Raw genomic sequence first — 26,607 nt, forward strand, 5'->3', positions numbered from 1 at the left:
TTCCAGGGCTGCCTAGAGTTAGTTGTATGGATCGGAAAGGCTCTTCTTCCAGAACCTTCCAAGCATCAGCGTTCCAGTTATCTGTGGGTATCCTGACCTATGTGAATATGAGAAAAGGATGCTGTAAAGTTTTTTAAAGAAGTTGTTGCACTGTCACCCAGAAACTTACTTCTATACCTAGTAGGGATAAGTACTGGTGCAAAAATATTTGGGTATCCTTTCACCCTAAGCAATACTGAAAATTTGTTGCTCACAATTTGGAAATGTCTCCCTATGAAGTAATTCCTGGTTTTGTTTTTTGTTGTGTGTGTGTGTTTGTTTGTGAGACTCTGGCTGGAGTGCAGCGGTATGATCTCGGCTCACTACAACCTCCGCCTTCCACATTCAAGCAATTCTCCTGCCTTAGCCTCCCAAGCAGCCAGGATTACAGGCGTGCACCACCACACCTGATTACTTTTTATATTTTTAGTAGAGACGGGGTTTTGACATGTTGGCCAGGCTGGTCTCGAACTCTTGACCTCAAGTGATCCATCTCCCTCAGCCTCCCAAAGTGCTGTGATTACAAGGTGTGAGCCACCGCGCCTGGCCCCTATGAAATGATTGCTTAACTGAAAACAATGTGTTGGGCTCTTCAGATGCACATAAAAAACCATGGTTTATAAAAAGGGATATTTTTTTGGAGGCACTCGTCTTCATTTTTAAAGGAACAAAAACAAAACATCTCCGAGGTCTGTAGATGGGCTGTTAACTTCTGCTCTGCGGCGAGCATGACAGAGGTGTTAATGCTGACCATCGTCAGGATCTGTTATGTCACTGAGCGCTGGGTGGGCGTGTGATGCCACCACACCAGCCACTGTGAAAGGGAAATAGGGGATCTTTAGGGGAGTGCAAGTTAGAAGCCATGGCTTTGCATCTGACTTGTGGACAGACATCATTAGGTAGGTGTCTGTTTTATAAAGATTTGTCAGCTTGCCTTTGTAAGTTGAAAGCTTGGATCCGAAATCCTGTTTGCATTGGTTGGCATGAAAGCAGTCTGTGGAAATTACTCAGGAGGAACCAGGAAAGCAAGGCAGAGTCATTGATCAACATTTATTAAATTTCCCCAATTTCTGCCGCAGTTCACAGTGGACCCTTAGGCCAACTTGGGAAAATTAGCAAAGGCTTCTGCTTTTAAAAACCTTGAAAATGTGTCAAGCAAATAGTGCTTAGGGAATCCCTCTAATGAGAGGCAGCAGCCACCAGCCAGCTGAGGAATTAGCCTGGTCACCAAGAAGGGGCTAGCACATTTGTGTACATCCTGTCCCGGGTTCATGGAGAAAAGAACACCCAGGCTCTCTCCAGTGTGTTGTGAATTACGGCTCCCAGAGAGGCAAGGCAAAGTGATCATAAACAGCAGCTACAGAAAAGGACACGCGATTGTGACTGGGGCTGTGTCGGATTCATACACACGACCACATTCCAAATTAGCCGGCTTCCCTCGGGGGAGAGATCCAGAGGCCATTGAAGACAGTTCAGCGAAGGTGCCCCTTTGCGAGCAGCGGCAATCAAACAGGCTAATGGGATACATGATTGCTGAAAAGGGGAAGGGAGAATGATGCGGCGGCCGGAGTAATGGTTTTGCATAAATCATAGTGCGGCTCTGCCCAGTATGCCTCAGCCACTTTTGGTCACATCCTTTCCAAGAGGTATTGCAGTCTTGGGAAAGGTTGGAGAAAAGAAATTGAATCACATGAGCTTCTGAGCAAAGAGAGACTCAGAGCAAAGAGAGACTCAGAACTTGGCTGTTCCACCTCGAGGGAGGCCCAAAGGTGCCCGGTGGAAAGAAGTGGGCTGAGGAGCTTGGGGTTACGGTGGGATGGAGGGAGCCACTTGCCCAGTATTTCCAGATTTCCCTCCACCGTGGCAGTGATGACTTCCTCCAAGCTGCCATCACCCTCCTCCAGCTCCTGTGTATAAAAAGCACTGCCGCCTCCCTTCCCTCACACTCCTCTCCAAGGGCCGGAGGCAGCTTCACGCCCAGCCCCAGCAGCGTGGCCACCAGTGAAGGTGCCAGTTTCCCCACAACAGGCTTGCTGTTCACTACTGCTCCCAAGAACAGAATTGGGACCACCCACAGACCCCCCCCCCAAATGCCCATTTGCATTGCATGCAAATCTGAGGATTTCTGGGGTCCCAGGAGAAGTAACCCCAGCCTCGTACACGTTGATGGGCATCTGAGTGGTCTAGGAGCTGGCTGGGGGTTGGCTTACACAGTTGCCACATTTGGCTGAAGGCTGCTAGGCTTAAACCATCGACAGAGATGACTGAGCCAGGCACTGCTCCATAGAGGGGTGACCAGAGTGAATTGCAGACAGGCTGCCAGGAGTGAGGTGCCAGGGCCCAGATCTTTATGTGGAAATCTTCTCGTTCCCTTTGCCTCCCAACCCCTCAGGACCTCACCTGTGCACACCTTCCTGTCTGCAGCCTGCCCTGACCTCTCTTCCAGGCAGAATCAGTTTCTCCCTCGCCTCTGATGTATGGAATGTTACTGACCCCATGCTGGTAGAATTGTTTGTGTGAGGCAGGCATGTTGATACAGTGGAAAGGTCCAGGCTTAAGGGATGCACAGCCCTGAGGTTCATTCCCAGCCTGCCCACTCGCCATTTGCAGAAGAGTGAACACAGGTCCCAGCACAGAGGTGCCTCTGCCCCCATCTGCCCGAGAGGTCCTGAGGGCAGGGGCCGCACTGTGGGCGCACCTGCTGGAGTCTGCACTCAGTGAAATCATCGCAGGGAAAGGGTCTGTGAGAGTCCTTGGCATGAGTGCAGGTCTGCGCTGCTGTGCCGGGAGCCCTGGACCTGCTGCTGGCCACCTTCTGTAGCACCACAGTATGCCCGTCCCCGTCCCTTCCAGGGAACCCCGACAGTCACTGTGGGGCCCTTTTCTTTTCTTTATCAATCTCATCTAGTCTGTTACCAGATTCTGTTCTTTCTTAATTTGAAAATGATTCCTTCCTATTGCTTCCAAATTGCTAAATCAGGGGATTCCAAGGTTTAAAGGTTTGTTGTCATCTAGTTTTTTAAAATACTTGTTATTTGAATTTGTCGCCACAAACGTATATTCCTTTTTAAATAACTTTTTTAGTTTAAGAAAGATTCGTTTTTAAAGAGTCTCCTAGGCTGGGCGTGGTAGTTCACACCTGTAATCCCAGCACTTTGGGAGGCCAAGGTGGGCGGATCACAAGGTCAAGAAATTGAAACTATCCTGGCCAACATGGTGAAACCCCGTCTCTACTAAAAATACAAAAATTAGCTGGGTGTGGCGGCAGATGCCTGGAGTCCCAGCTACTTAGGAGGCTGAGGCAGGAGAATCACTTGAACCTGGGAGGCGGAGGTTGCAGTGAGCTGAGATAGCGCCCCTGCATCCTAGCCTGGCGACAGAGCGAGACTCTGTCTCATAAATAAATAAATAGTCTCCTTTGTCCAAGAGTATCAGGATCCCTGCCCAGCTCCAGGCCAGGCCCTCACCCTATCCCATTGGGTGTGGCCCCTGCTACCACCCTTCCAACCCACACCCTGCTGCTCCCAGGCCCTCCTTGCTCTGTCGCCACGAGAACCTGTGTAGTTCTTCCTGTTTTCCTTCCACACCAAGTCCCCCCTTCTCCATCCTCTCTAGCTTGGCTGCCTCTTCCTTCCAGACTCACCTCAGATGTCTCCTCCCCCAGGAAGCCTTCCCTGACTCCCTACCTGGCTGGGTCCCACTCCTCTATGCCCCTGGGGCTCCTTCTCCCTGGCTTATGTGACTGCTGGCCTCACTGGACTGTACACCCTCTGAGGGCAGCTGGGACCTCGCCCAGTCAGGCACATAGGAGGTGCTTCATGCTTGTGGTATGTGTGTACCTCCTGACCCTGCTTACGCGTGCAGCGTCATCCTCTGGCCGTGTCTGCTGCATATGTGACGCTCATCCTGTGCTCTGTTTGTGTGCAGAGGCTGTTCCCTCCCCACCTGTCACCTATAGCTTGCCCACTCCCACCCATGGCATGCTCTGCCTCTTCACCCGCCTATCCATTTGTAAAAACACTCTTTTTTCACTTAGAATCTTCGCCACACAGTTTGTGATATAATACAGTTAACTCCTGCCTGTGTATTGCCTTTGAATCTGGCAGCACCTGCGTGGCCTCGTGGAGATGCTCAGGGAGACTGCACTTGCACTTCATTTAGTTGGGATTCTGGGGCCACAGACTGGGACGCAGCTCTGAGATGGCCCCAGTTACTTGCAGAGCCACAGGGAGCTCAGTCAGGCAATTAAGGCCTAGGGCTTCCAGGGGCTTCTAGAGTCCCCTAACTTGATGGCAGAGCCTGCTGTGAGCTCAGTGGCATCAGGGAGAGAGACAGTTAGGAGTTCTTTAGGAGAAATATCCATAGGAAAACACAGCAACAGTTGAGATTGGCTGTCAGTCTTGTTAGGTGTGTTGGGAGTAACAGCCATTTGCATTATTAACTGAAAACAAATTGGCTAATGGGCTAAACACAGTTGTGCCCTTACCACTGCCCAAGTTAGACAAGAGATAAATGCAGCTGGAAATGAGAAGTAGAGTGAGAAGCAGGGCACCGACAGGTCGGGTCGTGGAATGTCTATCACATGCTCACCACAGACAGCATCTCTTCCCAGGCTCTTACCAGCACAGTGCGGAGCAGAGACCCGCCCTGATCCCTCCTCCGGTGGGAGGCCGGCTCTGAAGAGCAAGCTGGAACACTAGGCCACTCTGAGGTCTTTTTTAACTTTATTTCTCAATCCAGGGTTTTTATCGATTTGTTTATTCTTGTGCAAGAACCCGAGTCGGTAGAAGGACGACTAAGTCTTGGTCTTGGAGTCAGATCGGAGCTGACAGATGAGTAGAAGGAGGCAGGCAGCGGGGTGGGCCACGGAGCAGGAGGCACCCTGAAGGCGTGCGGGCCGGGGGAGGGGGGAAGAGCTGGCCTGGAAATTAACAGGACTGTAGAGAACCTTGCAAGAGCAAAAGGAGAGAAAAACCATTCAATGCCAGAGGAGCGAGCTTGAGGAAAGGTAATAAGGAGTAGGACAAATGTAAGTCAATTCTAGGATTAGTGTCAGCCTGAGGCTCTGGGGAGCGGCCTCCAGAGATACTGACGGAGCAGGGAGAGCAGGGATTACACAAATAACCGATTAAAGAACATGATGGGGCAGGATAAAGAGCTCCTGTGTCAGCAGGGGGAAGGAGCAGTAAAACGCAGCCTGTCCTGAAAAGTCCTGTGCGTGGGCGTGGGAACAGAATATGGCTCTGGGTCATACTGCAAAAGAGAACGGCGTATTTGCTGGGTTACGAGAAGCTTTAGTGGGGGGTGTGTTGAGGACCAGGACTGCACTCTCAGGGTGTGCCCTGGCCCTGCAGAGCCTGACCTCACCTATCCCTGGGCGTGGAAGGAGAAGCACTCATAAGGCAAGTGATTCACGAGTGGCCAACATGCCCAGGGCGGTGTTGTTACTGAAAAACTGCAAGAATGTGCAGCTGATGGAGGAGTGGATTAATGGTTGTTACCTAGAGGATGATTCCCAGATTCATACGGCCTAGCCCAGGGCAGAGCTGATGGCCCAAGTAGTGTTCAGATCTCCACATAAGGCCTTCCCTAGGACCTAGACCCTCTGGTTGCTGACTGGTAAGCCCTGCAGATGGACCCACAGAAGGAGATTTTATAAAAAAGGAAGGAAAGAAAGGAAAAGGAGGGAGACATCGGCTAAGTAGGGGCAGCTTCAGCTGTGAGGCAGTGAGGGCTCTGCGGGAGGCAAGGACCGGGTCTGAGACCCTGCCCGGTAAGGAGAGAAATCAGCTCCCTCTAAAAGAAAATGGTAGCTTCCAAAACAGAGTGGACACACCAGGAAGACACGGTCTCAGTGTTCACATGAGGAAATGTGAAATGTAAAACAGTGGTCAGTAAATGAATTGAAGTGGAAATATGGAAAAGATAGTGATGCAGGGAGGTAAGCATGGAATTTATATTTTCAATATAATTCTGCAGTTGATACTACATTTGTCTCTGTGAACTTGATTCCATGGTAGAAGGGCGCGTGTATGCGTGTGCACACATGCTCGTGCTGTGGCAACGAGAGCCCCCATCCCGCCCTTCTCTCCTGCACCCCTCAGCTCACACATGCACGTCAGGTCCCCCCTGAAGCACACTGTCTACTCTCCAGGTCAGGGCCGTGGCTCACCCTTGCTTGCGGGGCGCTGAGCTCAGTGCTGTGCCCTGTCTGCACGGTGCTGGCCCGGTGTTGGCACAGAGTTCATGGTGCTTCCAGGCTGACCTGCTGTCAGGTACGCAAACTTCTCTCAGCTCCTAGAGGGTGACTGTCGGCCAGGTGGCTGGTTTCTACACATTGGGGGCGTTTGTTCCAGGCTGGCTTGAGCCATATGAGGTTGCCGTCCACTCCCCAGCACAGCTGCCTTGGCAGGGTCTGTGCTCAACCATTGCAGGACCAGGGAGAATTATGCATCAGGAACCAACTCAGGACAGGACACTGTCCCACTGCAGGGCACGCTCACACACCTTCACACGCACTCAGACTAGGGCCCTGCAGACGCACCCATGAACCTCATGTGCACGGCTTCGGGACACGGGAGAAAACCAGAGTATCCAGAGACAGCCCACGCGGGCACGGGGAGAGGCGCAGACCCCACACAGGGTGGACGTTATCTGCGGACCTGCTTTCCACAGCCTCACAGAATTGAACCACCACCACCACCACAGTCAGCTCCTGTTGACTTATAACCCAACTGCCAAATACAAAAATTAATTAAAAAGAAAAAAACCCATTAGACAAAGGTTAGCAAAGACGGAATAATCCAGTGTGAACATTTTGTAGGAATCCATGTCATGGTGTCTGTAACTTTGGGGCCACTGGCTCATTTCCTTTCATCCTGACTGATGAAAATGTCTTTACGGCATGCTCGGTGCCATCAGGTGTCTGCGCCGGGCCGGCGTGGGCAGCGGCAAGGACTTCCTCTGACTCCCTCGTGGGAGCCCCCAAGCTGGGCAGGGCAGGATCCCGACTTGCGGCAGCTCCAGGGCCGCATGCTGACCCTTCACTCATGGGCCTTTTCCTCTTCTCTCCCAGGTGTTCCACTGTGTCCACTTTGAGTGTCCAGAGCAGCAGAGCAGCCAGAAGGAGGAAAATAGCGAGGAATCGGGGACAGGGGACACCAGTCTGGCCGGTCAGCAGCTCGACTCCCATGCCCTGCGGGCGCCCAGTGGCAGCTCACTACCCTCCAGCCCAGGCTCCAACTCACGCTCCCCCAACCGGCAGCACCAATAAAGGAGGCAGCGGGCCTGGTGTGACTGGTGGGCTTGGGCGACGGCAGGAAACGGTCTCCTCCCTGAGCAGGGGTCTCTGTTGACTGCCCCCGCCCCTGCCCCTTTCCAGCGAGGAGCTGCGAAAGCAGACACCGAACAGGTTTCCTCCCAAGGACAGAAAGGGGCTGCTTTGTTCTTCTCAATTTGTCCAAATCAGCTGGTCTCGAGGGGGAAAAAATGGGTCTTCAATCTTCATCAAGTCCACCATTAACACCCTACCTCTCTCATCTAGCCCAGGCGCAGGGAACAGGAGGGTCATAGACAGGCCCGTGTTGGATACAGAAATGGCACACACACACTCAGGCGGAGGAGAAAGCATCGGGCCTCTGCTGCCTGGAGGCGCCCTTTAGGAACGGGCTTCCTTAGAGTGCTCGTTCTGCTGGAAAACATTGCCCTGGCAACTAAATGATTTTGTTTTTCTCTTAGTTATTCTCCATTCAGTGAATCATACGTGTTCCAGATCTATTTGAAATGCTCAAGCAGCAAATCACTAGTTTTAATCCCTTTTGATGCTGTAATTTTCCTTCCTTGGTTTTGAACGGTTCAGCCTGGGGGAACAGAGGCCCATCATGCATGTCTCCTACATGAGACACGGATGTGGCTCATCCTGGCACTTGGGCCACAGAGGAAGTTCCGCAAATGCACACGAGCAAATCAACCTGTGGACACTGGTGTTAATAGTCACTCACGTGGCTGAGTTATTCACCTGTCATTCCTGACACGGATCCAGCCTTTAAGCTTGGGAGGCTGACAAGGAAATAGTTACTATGTGCGCTGCTAATTCACTATTCAGAAGTCTATGTAGATAAACATATACCGAGTTCTGGCATGGCCAGACCTGCCGGGGACTGCCATGGCTTAGCCGCCCCTCCAGTTGTGTTTAGTGGAGCATTGGAGAGGCAGCCACCTGCCCATCAGCGTCGGGAATGCAGATCTGGGACTCCGTGCTTCCCCCACCCCGCAGTACTCAACTGGGGATTGAAAAATAGCAGTTCTAAGAAGCTTTTCTCCTAATCCTCATCGAAAGGACCTCATTTGATGATGGTGGTTTGATCTGGCTCCGTCTCTTACTTAGTGATTTCCATTCCAGTGCTGCCTGCCCTGGGTAACTGCACACATCATTGCCTGCGCCTCTGCTGTCCCCAGAGCTCCGGCCTCTGTCGCCATCAGCATCAGCCTGGGAGTCTCCCCAGGACGGCACGGCACATGGGCAGCACCGCGGTCCCTGGGTCCTTGGCGCCAACCTGCAACCCTCATCAGAGGAGGGTGAGGGCGTGGGAGTTTCCTTTCAGTGTGTCAAAGACATATCAGCTGCGCTCCAAAAAGAGCCAACGGGTCAGCTGCTTCCTCCCAGTTTAACTTGGTTTTGAGTTATTTGTCCATATGGAAATAGTAGGGTAGCATCAAATTGCATGATTAAATTGGAAGACTGTCTTTCCGTGTGAACACAGGACAGCAGACATCAGAGGGCCACTGGGTCAGGGCGGACACGTTCCTGGGGAGAAGCCAGGCTCTGCCGCTCTCCGTCCTCCTCAGTGGCTCCGGCTGCAGGGCTGAGCTGCTTCCTATGCCCTCAGCTCTGCTCTCTGCCACTCCCTGTTGTGTGGGTGAGTGGAACACCCTGGGGTGTCAGGCATTTCCTAATGGGAGGAGGCTCCTGTAAGGAACAGTGGGCGCCCGCTCCCAGTGGGGGCGCTGGCTGTCAGCCCCCAGCCCCAGGCTGCCAATTAGCCAGAGAGCTCCTGCGCACTCAGCACTTCCTTCCCAGTGTGTTTTCTACCCAGATGGGGACAGAGGAGCCAGATCAGTCATATCAAGGGCAGAGTTCAAACATTTTGAAAGAACCATTCACATGCTTCCTTTTAAACATGGGCATCCCCTGTCCAGAGGCTCCTGGCCTGGAGCAGCGTGCTGCTGACCTTGGGAAGAGAGGGTGGGCTGGTGGGAGGCTGGAGGAGCTACCCAGCCCTGCATCTGCAACCCTCCAGTCCCCTGCCCGCAGAGCACGCAGAGCCCTCCTGTGCTCCGGGAACTAGATAGCAGCTTGGCAGCTCGGCCTCGCGTCGGAAAAGGAACACGCTTCAAAGCCTCGGCCCTAGACCCACATCTGCAGCTCCCTGGCCTGTGGCAATTCTTTCCTTTGGGGCATGCCCTTCCAGATCTCTGTCCTTCCTGCTTCCAGCACTTTAAAGATGCCCCTTATCATCAGATAAAGAGAAGTCAGGGGAAGATGGGGCAGCACTAACAGCGGATGTCCCTGGTGAGGACTCAGGGCAAAGTCTCATTCCCCTACAGCCGCGCTGCCAGCTCGCCTCCCCTCACTTTGCCAGGAGCCTGCCCTGGACTCTGGAAGGACACCGGGCTGGGGTCCACCTCCTTTCCCGGGCTGGAGGGGTACTGCCCTTCCCCAGGGGGCCTTCTGAATGGGGCAGGAACTCTTCTCGTGTGTTCAGCTGGGTCTGGAGGCCAAGTCAAGGTGTGTCACACCACACACCAGGGCAAGGCGCTCATCTCCAGGGAACAGGGACAGGTGAGCAGCTACCAGAAAGTCCCCAGGCAGCCTGCAGTTCCCCGGAGCCTGGCTGGTCCTGCAGAGCACTTCTCCCCTGGGCCACCTGGACCAAAGCGACCTAAAAACTTGAAGCTAAAAGCAAGTGCAGATGATGGGATGGGCTGGCACGTGGCTGGGAGGGTTCCTGGGCACCACAGAGCCCTCAGCCCAGCAGAGAGTGGAGGCTGAGTCCGTGGGAAGCGGGACTTGTGAAGGAGACATGGCCAAGCCCCTGGTCGGGGAGACAGGCTCCCCCATGCCCGGGCCAGCCCCAGAGGCAACAAGCCAACATGAGGAGGGGTGGCAGGTGAGGCTGACGGGTGGGTGCCTGTGGCCCAGGCCTATGAGGGCAATGGTCCTCAGTAACCAACGGAAAGGACACAAGGGCGTCATGGTCACCACCACCCAGGCAAAGAAATGGGAGGTGGCCAGCACCCCCACCCTTCACTTTTCATCATGTTTTTTTTTTTTTTTTTTTTTTTTTTTTTTTTTTTTGAGAGTAGAAAGGCAACTTCATTGGAGCTTTTGGGGGAAAAAGCCTTCAAAGTCACCTTCCAGCAGCTCTGGGGAGGGTCACTTGGGGTGGACTGAGAGTGTCGGGCGGGTAGGGCGTGTGCCTCACAGCAGCTGTGTCCCTGCAGCCAGCACCCAGCAGGGCAGTGTCACAGGAGCCGCTGCAAGCACTGTTGGACTTGAAGCAGCTCTGAACAGCCCCCCGCCCCCCGTCTCTCCCTCACACGTTTTGCCATTTTCTCAGTGCTTTTTCTGCTTTCATTCTTTTGATTTTAGTTAGAAGCGCGAGCCATGATGGATGTGGGACTCTTCTCAATTGCTCTTTAAATTGTCACTTTTTAAACCTTATTAAATGAAGTGTCGATTCCTGACAAATACATTAAAAGTGCTTTATTCCTAGAAGAGTTGGGAAAAGAAATTATTTTCAGCAAGGGTAGGATGTGTTTGTTAGACTGATTCCTTGGCAAAAAAGAGAAAAAAAGCTTTTGAATTGTGCAAAAAATTGCCCAGTAGTTATGCTGTCACCCCAGTTGTCAAACTGCTGTGCAGACGGCTCCAGCCCAGTCAACTTCACCTTCTTTTTAATTTAGAAGATAACAAAATTGTAATCACTTATCCTTTCCAGAGCCAAGGGGGAAAAGGAAGGTATAATCTACAATAAAAAGCGAGCGTTCTGTGTACTGAGGCCACTTGGTAATAAAGAGACAGAGCGTCCCCCTCACAGACTTCAATTAAGAACCTCCCTTTGGACAGGGAAGAAAGGTGTCAAAAGAGGAAAAGAAAATTAAATTTGCCTCCTTCCAGGAGTTTTTCCTCATTAGAGCTTGCTTGTCAGTGTTATTATTTTAATCTTGCCTTCTGTGTGGTGACCAGCTCCTCCGAGCGACGCCCAGGTCGGGCGCGGGCTGGGCCGGGCAGGTCTGCAGCGATGCCGCAGCAGAGGTGGGCATGCTCCATTTATTTTGGCAACTGCAGCCATTGATTCTGCATGTTTATCCTGACAACAGCCCCAGCAGGAAGTTCAGTTAGGAATGTAAAATGCAGTTCATGGTTCTGTGCCACCGTGGCTTTTATTATTATAATATTAAATTAGAAGTTGTCCCAGTGCCTGGTGTTTGCTCAGTTTCCAGAAGAGAGGGAAGGAGAAGGTTGAAAGGACATGCAGGACAACTGGAATGCCCCATCTCTCTCGCTGACACGGACCCAGTCGATCCTGCGGCTGGACGGGATCTGGAGGCCCGGTCATTTGCAGAGTGAATGGTGAAGCGGGCAGAAAAGGTTTGCTTGGAGGAAAGACCAGTTGCAGAGGCAAGGCAGAGAGAGAACGGGTGGAGGCAGCAGGTCTGTCTTTGTGGTAGGTCTCTGGCTTCCAGCAGGGAGGAGGGAGGAGGCTATGCCCTTCCTGGCTCTTGGCTACACCACTGAGGACGCTCTGAGGGACAGCATGCTTACCCAGCCTTTGCACAGTGCCGGCCCCAGGCTTCCACGGCCCTCCAGCTAGGACTTTGTGCCGGGCTCATGCAGAGGCAGGGAACAGGTGCACGGAAGAGCCCCCCACACCCTCCCCAACACACCCTTGTTTGAAAATCACTGTTCTCTTTACTCACTTAAAAAAGTATACAGGGAACACCTGTTCCTGGCATAATGCTCCAACCTCGCAGAAGGGGCCAGGTGCCCCTCATCTGGCTCTGGCTGCTTCCGACCTGGGCCCAAGTCATCCTTCACTTCCTCAGTGACCACCACTGGTCACGGTGCTCCCTGGCCCAGCCTCCGACTCACCCAGCACCCTGGCCTCTCCCACGCCAGTCTGCTGCACCCAGCGAGCTTCCAGTCACAAGCCAGGCTGAACGGCCGTCCTGCCCCATTGGCTTGGTGTCTCCTTTTTTTTAAAGAACGGAAATATTCCCCAAGAGGCCTCATGGCCTAAAGACTCACAATTATCCACCTGTAATTTATGATAAATGTCTGGGAGCATTTACCATTTGCATCATGAGTATTTATAGTCCTGAGTGGGGAGGGTGGAGGAGGCCCTGCAGCCAGGGGCCACACACCTGTCCCCACTAGTGTCCCCTGCTTGACAGGGCCCCCTCAGCCTCCCCAAGGCTGTCACTGCAGCTCTGACAGCTGAGAAGTGCCACCTTTGAAAGCCAGCGAACAGTCGCCCGCTAGGGGGAAGGCACCGAAGCAGAGGCCCTGGCCCTGGCACAGAGGAGGCATCGCGAGGCGGGACGTGGGCCGGAGGGGCTGAGCAGCCTTCAGGGCAGGGACTGGGCCCTGCGTCACTGGAGACGTTATTAGTCCATCCGTCTGCTGCCAAATTGTCTGCTCCCCACCACGTCAGCCCCAGGGGTTTATGTCCCAGGAAGGCGAGGGTGCCCATCTGAGCGGAATTGGGAGGGGACGGCACCAGCTGGTCTCCCTCAGGGCCTTTGCCTCCCAGTGCTGCCCTGATGGCTGCTCCTGCACCACAGCCCCTGATGGCTGCTGCTAGTCCTAAATTCCTGGGTTTACTCCCAGCCCACATCTCCCACCCAGGCCTGAGGGTGCGGCCAGTGCCCTAGTCCTAACCACTACAGGAGTCATTCTGAGACCTGCTGGAGGCCATGGGGTCTTCCCAGTCCCCTCAATCAGCTGCTTCTGGGATCAGCAGGGCAGGGTGCTGCCAGTAAAGACTGCGGGGAGCACAGCCCAGCCGCCCAGACTGGGGGAAACTGGGGCAGAGCTTCCAGGTCTGTGGGGCGTGACCTCTCCCTAAGGCACTTCAGGCCTTGGGGCGCCCTCCACAGTGACCTTCAGAGAGGCTGCACCGGCTCGGAAGAACAGCGAGAAACCTCCCCATCACACTCTCCCTGGTCCTTGTGTCCCTGAGCCCACCCCTTCCCAACCCCCAGTGCCTGGAGAATCGAGAGACTGGCCGGGCAGCCTCTGGAGGGGCTCCAGGAGGCCAGGGGTCCTCAGGGCTAGGCCCGGAGCTCGGCCCAAAGCTGCTTTTGTGAAGCCTGTCTCAAATCCGGATTCAGCAGAGGACAAAAACCTCCCAGCCTTTGGGGTTTCCGGGCCTGTAAAGATGTGTGTGCCTCCCAGGCCACGCTGACGCAAGGGCAGGGACCAGGCCAGGCCTGGGTTGGGGATGGCTCTGCAACCCCAGAAGCTTCACCCAAAACTCCAAAGACGCCCAAAAGGCTGTGCTGCTGTGTGGAATGTGTATTATTTGTGAGCACGATGCGGCTTCTTCCTCATTTTGCAGAGCAACCTAAGTGGGCAGATGTACAAACCATGTGTGTTCGAAACCCCCGAGTCGGTGTGTGTGAGAATGCAGGCTTTCCCTTAGAAATAAAGTGGTGATTTGTGCTGTGTTCGAGTCGTCACTCTGCAGCAACCCCTCTCGGCACCCAGGGACAAGCAGGGGGCCCAGGCCGGGGTCAGCCCTTCTGCCCCAGTGCCCTCATGTGGCACTGCCATCCAGCCCTCTCTGCAGGCCCAGGCACTCAGGGGGGTCCGCCCAGGCCTCTGCTGGCTTCCTCTGCCTCGTGGAGGGAGGCAGACAGCCTGGAGCAAAGCAGGCACCGAGAGGCGGGCTTGCTCCAGGGCGGCAGGGCGGGCGGATTCAGGCCAGCACTGTCACCAGCTCTGCAGGGCCTTCCCTCCGTGGAGGGGCCGTCCCGCTCCCTTCCGCCTCCTGTGGCGCCCTCTCCACCCCACCCCATGGCCTATTCGATGCCCTTTTTAGGGGGTTAGGAAATACCACCTTGAACCCAGACCCCTTCCCTTGTCATTTCTCCTGCTCTGAGCTCAGCCCCAGCTGCTTTCTTCCTCATGTCTTGCTGCTTCTACCTGACGAGCCCATGAGTATTTGGTAGCAACTTCCCCCATTTGTCTTGCTGCCCAGGGGAGACATGGGGAAGGGAACCAGTGAGCCAGGAGGCGGCCCCTTGCAGGTGCTGCCGCTCTCCCTGGCCCCAACCCTGCGTCCTGGGTGTGTGAACGCTGTGGGCCCTGCCGTCTGGGATCCAGTGCCCTCTCCTCTGTCTGTGGCCCCACAACTGGGCCTGAGTCTCCAGCAACTCTGCTGGTGCATGTGGGGCCCGAGACTCCACTCCCTGAACGCGAGGGACCCCAGCCACCCGGGGCCCGAGACTCCACGCGCTGAACGCGAGGGACCCCGGCCACCCGGGCCCTTGGCCTCCTCCTGAGCTGTTGTCACGTGGAAACCAGGCAGGGGTCTGCTCCTCTCAGTGAAATTTCTTCTTGGAACCTAAACTAGGGACTCTCCATGTTTTTACTTAACTTCCACCTGGTGACTTTAGCCAAGCACTGGGGCTCCAAGTCAGGTGCTCCATTTCCAAATGATGCAGGCATCCTCCCGGGAGCACACCCTCCTAGCTTCGATCTTCCAGAACTGACAACTTGTTGCCAATAACTGGCTGACGTGAGTGTTGAACAAGACAAAACCCAATCCAGAGAGCACTGGGCTTTGTCCTGCCACCGCACCCCCCAGGCCCCAGGTCACAGACACCCGGCCTCCCAAGTGCTGGGGACGGAGCAGGGAGGCTGCCCCTCCTGCCCTCCCTCACCTTCCAGGGAGCAGACAGCAGCGTCAGTGTGAATGTGGCTCAGCCCATGTGCAGAGGGAGAGGATGCCTGGCTGGGCGTGCAGGCTGAAGTCCGTGGCCCAGGGAGGCTTCCAGAGAAGGTGACAGCTGAGTAAAGCCCTGAGGGGTGGGGACAAGAGCCGTGGCCCTCTGGGAGAGACTTCCAGGACGGGGGCCAGGGGAAGAAGGCTCGATGCCTCCTGGCTGGTGTGGGGGAGGAGGGGCAGGGGTGGCGGGCCAGGGTTGGGGGGTGAGGAGGCCTCATGGATCCTTCTGGAATGTCAGGCTTGTCTCTGAGGTGGGAACCAGTGGGAAGTGCTGAGCACAGGAGGCCCTAATCAGTTTCACCCTGGGACAGGCTCACCAGCCACTGCCTGGAGAGTGCACTGGCGCCGGCGGGGGTGGGGAGGATGGAGCATGGCGGCAGTGGGCTGTGAGCAGGGGAGGTGGAGGGCTCCGCTGTGCGGGGTCCCCGCAGGACTGCTGCATGCACAGCCTGAGAGAAGCAGCAGAGGCAAGGCTGACCCCCAGATGGGACTGCCCTTTCCGGACTTGCAAGGCTGCGAAGGAGCCGCTTGGAGGTGGTCGGTTTTGGACATGCTGGGTTTACCAGAGAGCGAGGAGGCCAGGGAGCCTGACTTAGAAACCCCAAACACAGACCCCAACAAGCAGCTAAAGAAAATGACACAAATTAAAGTTCACACTAGTCCGTTTGTGATGGAAAAACAGCAACTTCCTCACGTTATCCCAAGCCAGAGGATCATGCCTTGTCTTCAGACCTCAGCAGGGTAAAACCATGTTAACACCGGGAGCCCCAGTTTGTAGGACTCATTAAGATTTTATTATTTGGACTCCAGAACGAGTCAGGATGACCTGATAGTTTTGGTTTGCCTCAGGGTGTAATGTGTTTCTGTTTCATTCGATGACTAGAACAGTAGTTCTCAAACTCTGTGGTGGGTGAGAACTTGACCAAGTGACATGTGTTCACCGCCCGCCCCGACAGGTTCTGATTCAGGGGGGCTGCTGTGGACCCAGGGGTCACATTCTTAAGTGCCCCCCTTGGTTCTGATTCTGACAACCCACCCAGTGCTGCTGAGGACAGCTGGACTAGATGTGCAGTCAGCAGCGAGGACCCTGAGTCCGGGGATGGGTGAGGTCCCAGCTAGCAGGAGGGGTTGGGGGTCACCGGCATCTCCGGTGTTTAGAACCAACAGCCTAGAGGAGGGGACCAGGCAGAGGGGCTGGTCGTAGGTTGAGCCCTGGGCAGCCAAGCAGCTGGAGCCTGGGGAGGCGAAAGGGGACAGCAAAGGAGGCTGAGGGCTCCGAGGCTGTCCCCGCAGCTGGCAGTGCAGCCCAAGGCAGGGCCGGCTCGAGCAAGAGGAGGCTGAGGGCTGGCCAGGCCCACAGGCAGCATCCGGCTCTGGTGGGTCCTCACGTGGTTTTTGGCGTTGCCCACATTTGGGACCGTCCCTGAGGCTCACTGTAAGCTCCTGTGTGGGCTCTGGGACCCCATTTTCCTTTTCTGATGTTTACAAGCCTTCCAACACACTGGTCTTTCATTTTGGTAGGGACTGACGACAGACTCTAAAGACACCCTTTGCCCACCTCTAGAGTCTTAGCATTTCTTCCATTGACAGGATTTCCCCCCAGCGCCCCGTAGCCACCCTGCATCTCCCACACCAGGATTCACTGGGCCAGGACGTGGAAGGATAGACTCTTCTGAAGCAGCTCCACATTTCATTGTCTCCTCACCTAGCTGAGACCTCAAAACTTCCAGAACATTCTACTTGTTTCACCTAGTTTAATTTTAAAGATCTTGGACTTCGAATTCCAGGTGGCAGACTGCCAGTTTGGAGGGCAAGTTGACAGTCTTGACTAAAATGGAATGTGTGCAGAAGGTAAGATGAGCATGTTACACCCCCTTCTCCCCATCATAAGCAATGACCAAAAAGACCAATCGTTTAAAACAAAACAAAACAAAAACAGAATGGAAAACAAGAAGGTGCCAGCAGCTCAGGAAATGGTGGAAGCCAAGAAACAGAGGGTGACCCAAAGCCCCAGGCAGGCTGGACTGGACGTTTCCATATCGAACCCAGCACGCAACAGACAGATGACACAGTGCTCCTCGGACCCACGAGCAATTCAGAGTGGCCGCGCCTCCGCCAGGGCAGGCCCCACCTGCTCCAGGGCAAAGAACGCCATGGGGCTTCCTTCCTTCCCTGCACCTGCTCAGCAGTCTTTGTTTTCTCGTCTGTCCAATGGAGCTAACAGTAACACCTTTTGGGACTGTGAGGATTAAATGAGCCTGGGGTGGGCGTTGGGGGAGGTGGTGAGTGTGTGGGTGTGTGTGTGTGTGTATGTGTGTGTGAGAGAGAGAGAGAGCGAGAGAGAGAAAGAGAGAGAGAGCCGCCAGCCGTTCTGATGATAACATTCTCTGGGTCTACACCAGTGGCCCTTTCTGCCCGCATTTTTATTACAACATAGTCCTAACACTGCATTTCACCATCAGGCGCCTCCGTCCACTCCACTCCTGGGCATTCCTCCCAGCTGATTCGCCTGTCTTATCTGGGTCCCCTTTGGAAATGTGGGCTCCTCAGAGTATCTGGAGTCACCTCTAGAGGCCTGGTCCTTTGGGAGTGGGCAGGGCCCTGGGGAACCCTGCTGGCCTCCGGAAGCTGTTGGGGAGATACCCAGAGAAGCCTGACGGGCAGCAGCGCTGGGTACAGGGCGACAGGCCCGAGCCAGGAGGCCCTACCATGGGACCACAAGCGCCCATCCCAACCGATGACACTGCAGATGTGACCAAGGGCCAAGGGCACAGGTCAGATGCCCTGAGGTGGGCAGGGGCAGCTCAGGAGCCTGCAGGGGTTGGGGGACAGAAACGCAAGAGGGAAGTGGCGGCCCAGCCACTCCTGACAGCTGGGCCAGTGGGAGCGAGGCACAGACGTGGTGAGACGTCTACTGTATTTGTGCCGTTCCCAGTGATGCCCTGACGACCGCCTGTCACCACGGCCCTCCTGGGGCAGCAGATCACTAAGAGACAAGGACACAAGAAGTAGGGGGCTGCTGCTCCTGGCAAACCCGAGCTTCTCCTCACAGCTGCTGGAGGGCAGAGGTGTGCCCCAGGGCCCCGCCTGGAGGGAGGTGCCCAGGAGCCTACGAAAAGCACCAAACACCGGCCGGGCGCGGTGGCTCAAGCCTGTAATCCCAGCACTTTGGGAGGCCGAGGCGGGCGGATCACAAGGTCAGGAGATCGAGACCACAGTGAAACCCCGTCTCTACTAAAAATACAAAAAATTAGCCGGGCGCGGTGGCGGGCGCCTGTAGTCCCAGCTACTCGGGAGGCTGAGGCAGGAGAATGGCGGGAACCCGGGAGGCGGAGCTTGCAGTGAGCCGAGATCGCGCCACTGCACTCCAGCCTGGGCAACAGCGTGAGACTCCGTCTCAAAAAAAAAAAAAAAAAGAAAAGCACCAAACACCCACAGAAGACAATGACACCACGTGGGGCCAAGCCCGATGTCCTCCGTCACACACCATCGCCCAGCTTCCATGGGCTCTGCAAATTTAAGGGGAAAAAATGGGAAGCCATTTCTGAGAAAATCCACCCAGGACTCGCTCCATCTGCACACCGGGGCGCTCCAGTTGGAGAATGAGTGTCGCAAGGTTCCAGATTCAGGCTTTCGTGCCTTTGTGCGGCAGGGCAGCTGCGAGGCTGCATTAGGGTGTGGCTTTGATCCGGCTGCACCCTGGAACTGCCTGCAGAGCTTTGTAAGAACCCACCCCTGACCGGCCACCCCTGAGACTGACTTGGTCTTGGTCTGGGGTGGATCCGGACACGGAAATCTTTAAAAACTCCGCAGGTGATTCTGAAGGCAGTCATGGCCGAGAGCCACCAGGCAAGGGTCTGAGATTGTGGAACCTTCCACATTCCCCAGCTGGGGAACGAGAGGCCGGGGGCCCCGTTAGAGCTCTGCCAGCCTGGGAGAGGCTGAGCTGGCCCAGAACCGCATCCTGACTCCAAGCCCGGGGCTCCCTTCCCTGCTGCCAGAGCTGACCAAGTGGAGAGGGAGCCGCTGCTGCCAGAGCTGACCAAGTGGAGAGGGAGCCGCTGCTGCCAGAGCTGACCAAGTGGAGAGGGAGCCGCTGCTGCCAGAGCTGACCAAGTGGAGAGGGAGCCGCTGCTGCCAGAGCTGACCAAGTGGAGAGGGAGCCGCTGCTGCCAGAGCTGACCAAGTGGAGAGGGAGCCGCGGAGCCTGGAAAAGGCAGGTCTTCCTTTGAGGGTCTCATGGAAGGTGCCAGAACCCTCCCTCCTCCTGGCGTCCATTGCCCTACCTGCACTTCCTGCCTTGAGTCCACCAGGACTGCTGATGTCACACACTTTGTCCCTGCTCATAGCAGGCCCCCCAGGAGGGCCTTCTCCCCGATCCGGTCCTCACACAGCTCTCTAGTCCCATCCTCACCTGGCACAGCCACCCGGGAGGCCCAGCAACACCCTCTGGAACCTGGCTGACTGCGCCCACTCTCCACCCATGACCGTCGTGGGGCCGAGAGCTCCCTGCAAGTCCTCTTGACATCGCAGAACCACCCTGCAGGACTTGGTGGCCTAAAACAACATTTGTTTTGCTGAGGAACCTGTAGTTTGGCCAGGGCTTGGCAGGGGCGGCTCCTATCTGCTCCGCTTGGCACCACCAGGTCAGCCCAAAGGTTGGGGTGGGTCATCTGGAGCCTTGCTCACTGGCCACGGGTACGGCTGGTGCACGGCTGGGCACCTGGGCACCACTGCCTCCGTCTGATTTCGCCACATGGTCTCTTCAGCATGGAGGCTTCAAAGGAGCAATATTTTTTTTCTTTAATTGAGGTGAAATTCACAGAACGTAAAATTCACCATTTAAAATGAACAATTCGGTGGCATTTGGCACATCATGGTGTTGCGCAACCACCACTGCCAGAACATTCTCATCACCACGTTCCTCACCCCAGAAGGGAACCCCACACCCATTGGGCAGTTGCTCTTAACCTCTCCTCCGCCAGCTCCTGGTGCCAGCCCACCTGCTGTCTGTCCCTGCGGCGCTGGCCACCCTGCTGCTGAACGCACGTTCGCCTTGGCGGCTGGCTCCTTTCCCTTTGCACAACGCTTCCGAGGTTCCCGGGCTGCCGCTCGGGTCAGCACTTTCCTTCGTTCACGGCTGAACTGCAGGACTGCGCCAGGCTTTGTGGATCCCTCCACCCCGTGACAGACACTTGTGTCATTTCTACTTTGGACTGTCGTGAACGGGGCTGCCTGCAACCTGGGGGCGTGTGTGCGTCCTGCTCTCAGCTCTCTCGAGTGTGTGCCGAGCAGTGGCATTGCTGGGTCCCGTGGTAACTCCCTGTTGGATTTTTTGACAAGCTGGCAGAGGGTCTACCGCGGCGGCCGCCAGCGACACACAAGTGTCCCAGCCTCTCCACATCCTCGCTGTCACTTTCCGCTCTTTGGTTATCACCAACCTACTCATGTGAATGGCCAGACTTCTTACGCGTCAGCCTGTGTTCCCAAGGCTCATGTCGCCTGAGAGCGCCAGGTGGGCCTTCTCAAGCCACTTTCAGATGTGGCCTCATGGCCAGGAAGGTCACCTCCACCACATGCGCTCCTGCCCATGTCCAAGGGGAGAAGCTCCGCTTTTCCACAAGAGGAGCGCCAGAGAATTGAGGGGAAAAACGTTTAACAATCACGACATCTCCACGTTTCTCATTCGCTCTCTCAGACCAGTGCCACTCAACGTGTCATCTCGGGACAAGATAAGGAGCTTATACCAGAAGAGACATCAGCACCTGCCCCTGCGCCAGGACAGTCTTGTCAGCTGACCCAACTGCGCTGCCTCTAAGTCAGGGTCCTGGGACACAGCGGAAGGCCTGTGCCCCGCGGAGGTGGCGCTCTGAGCCTCCCCCAGGTTACACAGGGCCGGAAGGTTACACAGTTTGGGAGCCCCCCTTTAAGAAAAAGAGTAAAAATTCTGACTCCCAAATTAGGTACAAAATGGGAAAAGAATTCACAACAAATTACACGTTTTAAAGTCGACAAATCCCTAGATGTCTGCAGTTCACCCTCACTGGTGGTGACACATCTGTCACACTTTGTTCCTACATTGCCTGGCTGTGTCCTCTTTCATCACCCCTTCCCGTGATGATGATCTTGTAGTATCATGTAGGAATAGAAAGGTCCCTCAGTCTTTCCTCGAGTGTGGTTGATCTCTGTTTTGAATTATTGCTACTTTAGAAAAGTCTCTTTCATCTTCACAACTCTTATTGGCACAGTCATGGAAATGTTTAGAACTGTAGTCAAGTGTGGGGGAACTGTTCTCAAGTTTCTTTCATGTCTGAGCTGTAAGATTCTAGAACACGCCCAGCGTTCCTAAACTCATCTTTAATGCTCTGACAGGAGCGTGGTGCGCTTCTGACCGTGCAGCATCGTCGAGTGTGTTCCTGACAAGAGCGAACGTCTGTATCGAGCAGGTACTGATGAGAATCAAGTCTTCCTGGTTTACGTTCACACACCTGCTGGCGGGAAGAATTTTCCACAGACTTCCGGCTCCAACATATCAAGCCTCATCTCTCCTCCACAATCTGTACTCCCTGTTCCAGGTCCCGAAGGACACGTTCCTAGCACAATACAACCGTGGCCTTGCTCCTTCTGGTTACGACACCAGGTGTCAGGCGCGGACAAGAAGCATGTTCTTGAAGCCAGCCCTACCCCAGGATGACTGGCAATGACCTACTAAATGCAGAAGTGACTGTGAACCGCACAAGTGTATCCCACTAACCTCAAACGAATCGTGTCCCTAACTCTGCTTACCCTTTGCCAGATCCCAAAAGTACCATATGGCCTCGACATCACCCAACAGAAGAGGAAGTATGAAGGAAGGGAAGTTAGAATGGAAGGAGGGAACAGTTTTAACCAACTGCAGTTCAAGTATCTCACTTCTGCAAATGTTATAAAATCTTGGGAGCATGCAAACACATTGCCGAGGCCCAATCGCAAGTGAGGGGCCTCAAGCTAAGGCTTTGTCTCCCGGTAAATCCACGCCAGTGCCCCACCAAACTGTTGCTACCCCCTCACCCAACCTCACTCACTCCTTGCGACCCTGCTCCGTATGTCCCTGAGAACACAGAGCAGAAGGATCCCACTCCCGCTTGCTGGGCCTGTGCCCACACCTGCCACCCTGCGCTCTACGCCCCATCATGGCATCGATCCCAAATTTCCCCCTCGCTACGGGATCATTCCAACAGTATCAAAACATGCAGCGACTTCTCCTTATTCAAAAATAAACTCCCTCGCCCCCACATCCACTCTCCTGCCCGTTTGCTTCCATTGTAGCAAAACTGCTTAAAGAAGAGGTCCAGCTGGGCGGCCTTCCCAGTCTCCCTCCCCAGGAATCGGTCCCCAGCACCGGGACGGTTGGGGCCTGACCGGCAGCTCACGGAAGTGGCCACTCCCTGCTCCTCGAAGTGCTCCTTTCCTGCCTGGCTTCTGGGACTTCCGTCTGTCTCTTCCTGCTTTGCTGGCAGCTCCTTCTCAGTCTCCTCTGCAGGTTCTTCCAGCTCCCTGGATGGCGTCCCCAGGCACAGCCTCCATCCGTCTCTTCTACATTTACACTCCCTTCTTTGGTGTCCTTGGCCCAGCTTGTGGCTTTAAATACTAGCTGTATGCAGGTCACTCGAAACTCTGTATCTCATTTGTACACCGACATCCACAGCAGCCTCATTCACAGTAACCACCATACGGAAGCAGTCCCAGTGCCCACTGACAGAGGGCTGGGCAAGCACGTGTGTTCCATCATACGGGGCAGGAGCGTCCGCCTTAAGACGGACACGGACACATCTACCACGTGGATGAGCCCGGAGGACATCGTGTTGGGTGAAATCAGCCAGACACAGACAGACGAGTACTATGTGATTCTCCTTCCAGTTCTGGAGGTGGACACGGGCGATGGTTGCACCACACTATGAGACTGAATAATACTAAACTGTATACTTAAAGATGGTTCAGATGGCAAACTGCATGTTCTGTATGTTTTACTACCATAAACATTATTGGGGAAAAAATGCCCATCTCCAGCCAGGACCTCTCCACTGAGCCCTGGAACTGTGACACACACACACACACAGACACAGACACACACACAGACACACACACACACACACACACACACACACACACACACACACCCCTCTTCTAGCTGGGTGTCTTGTCTACACCTCAGCAGTCTGCTCTCATCCCACCCCCTTCACATGCCTGCCCGTCATTCAATAACGGCATATCTGTCTTTCCAGTGGCTCACACTCCAAACTAGAAATTGCCTACAGTTCCTCTCTTCTCTCACCCACACCCAGCCTGTCAGTGACTCCTGCTATCTCCACCCTCAAAAATCAGTCCAGGATGCGGCTCTTCTCGCCACCTCCCTGCACTGAACCTTCCTGCTGGTCTCTCGAACCAGCCAGCCGGTCCTCTGGTCTGCGTCCTCCCTCGCTCCCTGCAGGCTGTTCCTGGCACAGTGGCAGCCTGACTGAACCCCCAGGCGGCAGGCAGGGCCCTCCACGCCCATCACAGAGAAAGGCCCTCAGACCCTATGCTTCTCTCCCTGCTCCCTTCCTGCTGCGTACCGTGTATGCCTGTCACCCCCCTAATATTCTTTGCACTGCCCTTATTTTGTGCTCTCTGGCTGTAGGCTGTAGTTTGGGTCACCACCATATCCCCAGTGCCTGGGACGCAGCCTGGCATATAGCAGGTGTTGAATGAAGGTCACCCTAGCCAGTGGGCTGTGGGCTGGAAGATGCCCCTAATGGGCCTCCCACAGTGCAGACCCAGAGTTTACCTCGGGGTCTATGTCTTGGTCCCCACCCCACCCTCAAACTTGGGGACCTTGTCACACAGAGCGGATCCCTCTCCTCCTACTTTGGGACTCCCTCCTCTTCAGCTCCTCCTGGTGCTTGGTGGGCGTGGGCCTGAGGACTCCAGAGACACTCCCTGTCAGCGAGTTCTCCCATCGAACCCTGTGACGTGTCCCCCAGGCCCCTTCAGCTACACTCCTCACTGCAAGGATTGGTGGGGCTGCCTGGAAGAGGCGGCCAGGAGGGGAGCCCTAGGTGTGGGGTCCTTCCAGGTCAAAAACTCAAAAGGCCTTTTATTAGGTCCCGGGTCTGGGGGGCTCTCATTTGTCAACAATTCGATCACCTAACCCTGTGTGATGCCCCAGAGGGTGTGCAGTGGGAGGGCCAGGCCTGGGCCCAGCACGTACTCGGTGTCGCCCACCCTCCTGCTCCAGGCACTTTTTCCATCCCAGACTCTCCAGTGACAGGCAGGAAACACTCTTCTGTTTCTGTGTGAATTTGGACACAGCACTTAAGCCAAGGGCAAGGTGACGTTCCATGCATCCGCCCAGCCAGACATCTGGGTTGCTGGACGTCATACCACAGAAGCCTGGAGACGGGAGCTTCCGGGCTGACCTGATGAAGGGAGTGAATCTGACTGCTCTAGGTGCCTCCAAGTGGAATCACATGGGATCGAGGGAGAGTTGTTCGGGTGTTTGGCACACAGTAGGTGCTCAATGAACCAGGGTAACTTTTCCCAAGGTGTGCTGATTAAGAAAAGGTTTCTTGGTAACAAATAAGCTTGGTGTTGCCAGAGCCACCTTTCCCAGGGTTTTTAAATTTAAAAAAAGAACAAATATACATATATATATATATGTTTAGATGTGGGCTCTCAGGCTGTTGCCCACGCTGGAGTGCAGTGGCGCAATCCTAGCTCACTGCAGCCTCCAACTCCCGGGCTCAAGCGATCCTCCTACCTCCACCTCCCGAGTAGCTGGGACTATCAGGCATGTACCACCACCCCCTCCCCGCAGTGATTTAAAAAAATTTTTTTGCATCACATGCCACATGCAGGGTTTGAAAAGGAAAAAAATATGTATTTTTTCGTACAGATGAGGTCTCACCACGTGGCCTGGTCTTGAACTCCTGGACTCGAGGGATCCTCCCACCTTGGCCTCCCAAAGTGCTGGGATTATAAGCTCGAGCCACCGCCCTCAGCCTTCGGGAGTCTTAAACATGTGCTGTGCTGTGATGTGCCAGCTGCCTGCGTCTTCCACAGCAGCTCTGATCAAAACCAACACTCTATGTTGCATCTCAGAGACCTGAACTCCCTGAAACCCACTTTCCGAGAACAGTGAGGCGGGTTTCTGAAGACTTTGCCCCTCAATTCCCAGGAAGGGCTTCCATCATTCCCTTATTAAGCGTTTCAATTTTTCAATCAATGTTACACGTATAACTGTAGTCATAAATATAAGGCCTACTGTATTCCTATCTCCTATCCCAAAGAAAACCAATGTGAACTTTAAGCTTTTTCTTCCTCTTTTACCTCCGTACTTCTAAACAACACACTACTGTCAAGCTTTCAGCTTTGGACATCCTTTGTTGACTTCCTGCTAAGAACAAGAACTTGGCTGTCTTACCCTCTGCCACCAATACACAGGCACATTCTTTCCCTCTCCCAGTCTCCCACTGAGATCCAGCGTACATATTTACCAGAGCAATATTCACTAGTATTTGTGTTCACATTATTTGTATGTAAATATTATTCACAGCTGAGTCATGCAGGGTCTGCGGCTCCTCTTCCTGCGTATTTCTGGTAGGCATTAATACACTGTTATTATTTAATTATCTGTATCTATCTCTGATTCTTAGACCTTCTCCAAGCCCTCTGACAGGACCCAGTGCTCACAAGACATGGGGCCACCTTGCAGGCCTAGAGCTGTGCTGAGTCTCCCCCGAGTCCGCCCCGGGTCCCAAGGCTCCATGTCTTTCTCCAGTCGCTCCTCCCTCCCCTCCCTGGAGCCTTCCCACACGTAGTTGTGAGAATGGCTGCAGAGGAAGCCAGTTTTTGAGACTCCTGCAGGCCTCTCTTGAGTGTTTGTGGGACCCTCTCTCCTGGAGACCCTCTTCTTGGGGCTAGAGGGGCTGCTCACAGCTCCCTGAATGTGCTGCTGATGGCTCCCTTGAAGACCACGGCCCCCTCCCACCCATGGTTTCCTGTTTCTCCCATCACCCAGCAGGAAGGTTTCTCTTGTCTTCCCACCATCCCCTCTTCTTGCTGTGGATTTTTGTTGGCATAAAATCCTCTGTGAAGCAATCAGGAGGGAGCTGACGCAGACCCAGTTCCTGCGGACCAGTGGGCAGAGCACAGCCCACTGCTCCCTGCAGGCCTGCCTCACACCCGGGCCACCAAGGCCCTCTCTTGCCCTTTGCCCACATGCTTGTTCACCACCACCAGGCACTTTCATGACAACTATGTGGTCAATATCTCTGTCCTAAAAGTAGTGGGGACAGTTCCCACCCCTGGGCCTCGGCCCTGACCTGCCAAATGTTTTTTGTTTTTTTCTTTTTTCAGAGGGAGTCTCGCTCTGTCGCCCCAGGCTGGAGTGCAGTGGTGTGATCTCCGCTCACTGCAAGCTCTGCCACCTGGGTTCACGCCATTGTCTGGCCTCAGCCTCCCGAGTAGCTGGGACTGCAGGCGCCTGTCACCACACCGGCTAACTTTTTGTATTTTTAGTAGAGATGGGGTTTCA

General features: G+C 54.7%; 1 protein-coding gene across 9 annotated transcripts in view; it reads left to right on the forward strand.

Moving 5' to 3' along the window:
* The window catches only part of BTBD9 (BTB domain containing 9), a 506,404-nt gene that overhangs the window by 471,295 nt on the left and 8,502 nt on the right, over positions 1 to 26,607 (forward strand). For 8 of the 9 annotated variants that reach the window (XM_005553116.5, XM_045390224.3, XM_074038169.1 and 5 more), the window contains one exon: positions 7,115 to 13,770. The exons of the other annotated variant lie outside the window; for it this stretch is intronic. In XM_005553116.5, the coding sequence (XP_005553173.1) occupies positions 7,115 to 7,312 (198 nt within the window). In that variant the 3' untranslated portion in view covers positions 7,313 to 13,770. Of the gene's footprint in view, positions 1 to 7,114; positions 13,771 to 26,607 lie in introns of those variants that run through there. 9 annotated transcript variants of the gene reach the window in all.

This window comes from Macaca fascicularis, chromosome 4, assembly GCF_037993035.2.
Source record: "Macaca fascicularis isolate 582-1 chromosome 4, T2T-MFA8v1.1".
Taxonomy (NCBI): domain Eukaryota; kingdom Metazoa; phylum Chordata; class Mammalia; order Primates; family Cercopithecidae; genus Macaca; species Macaca fascicularis.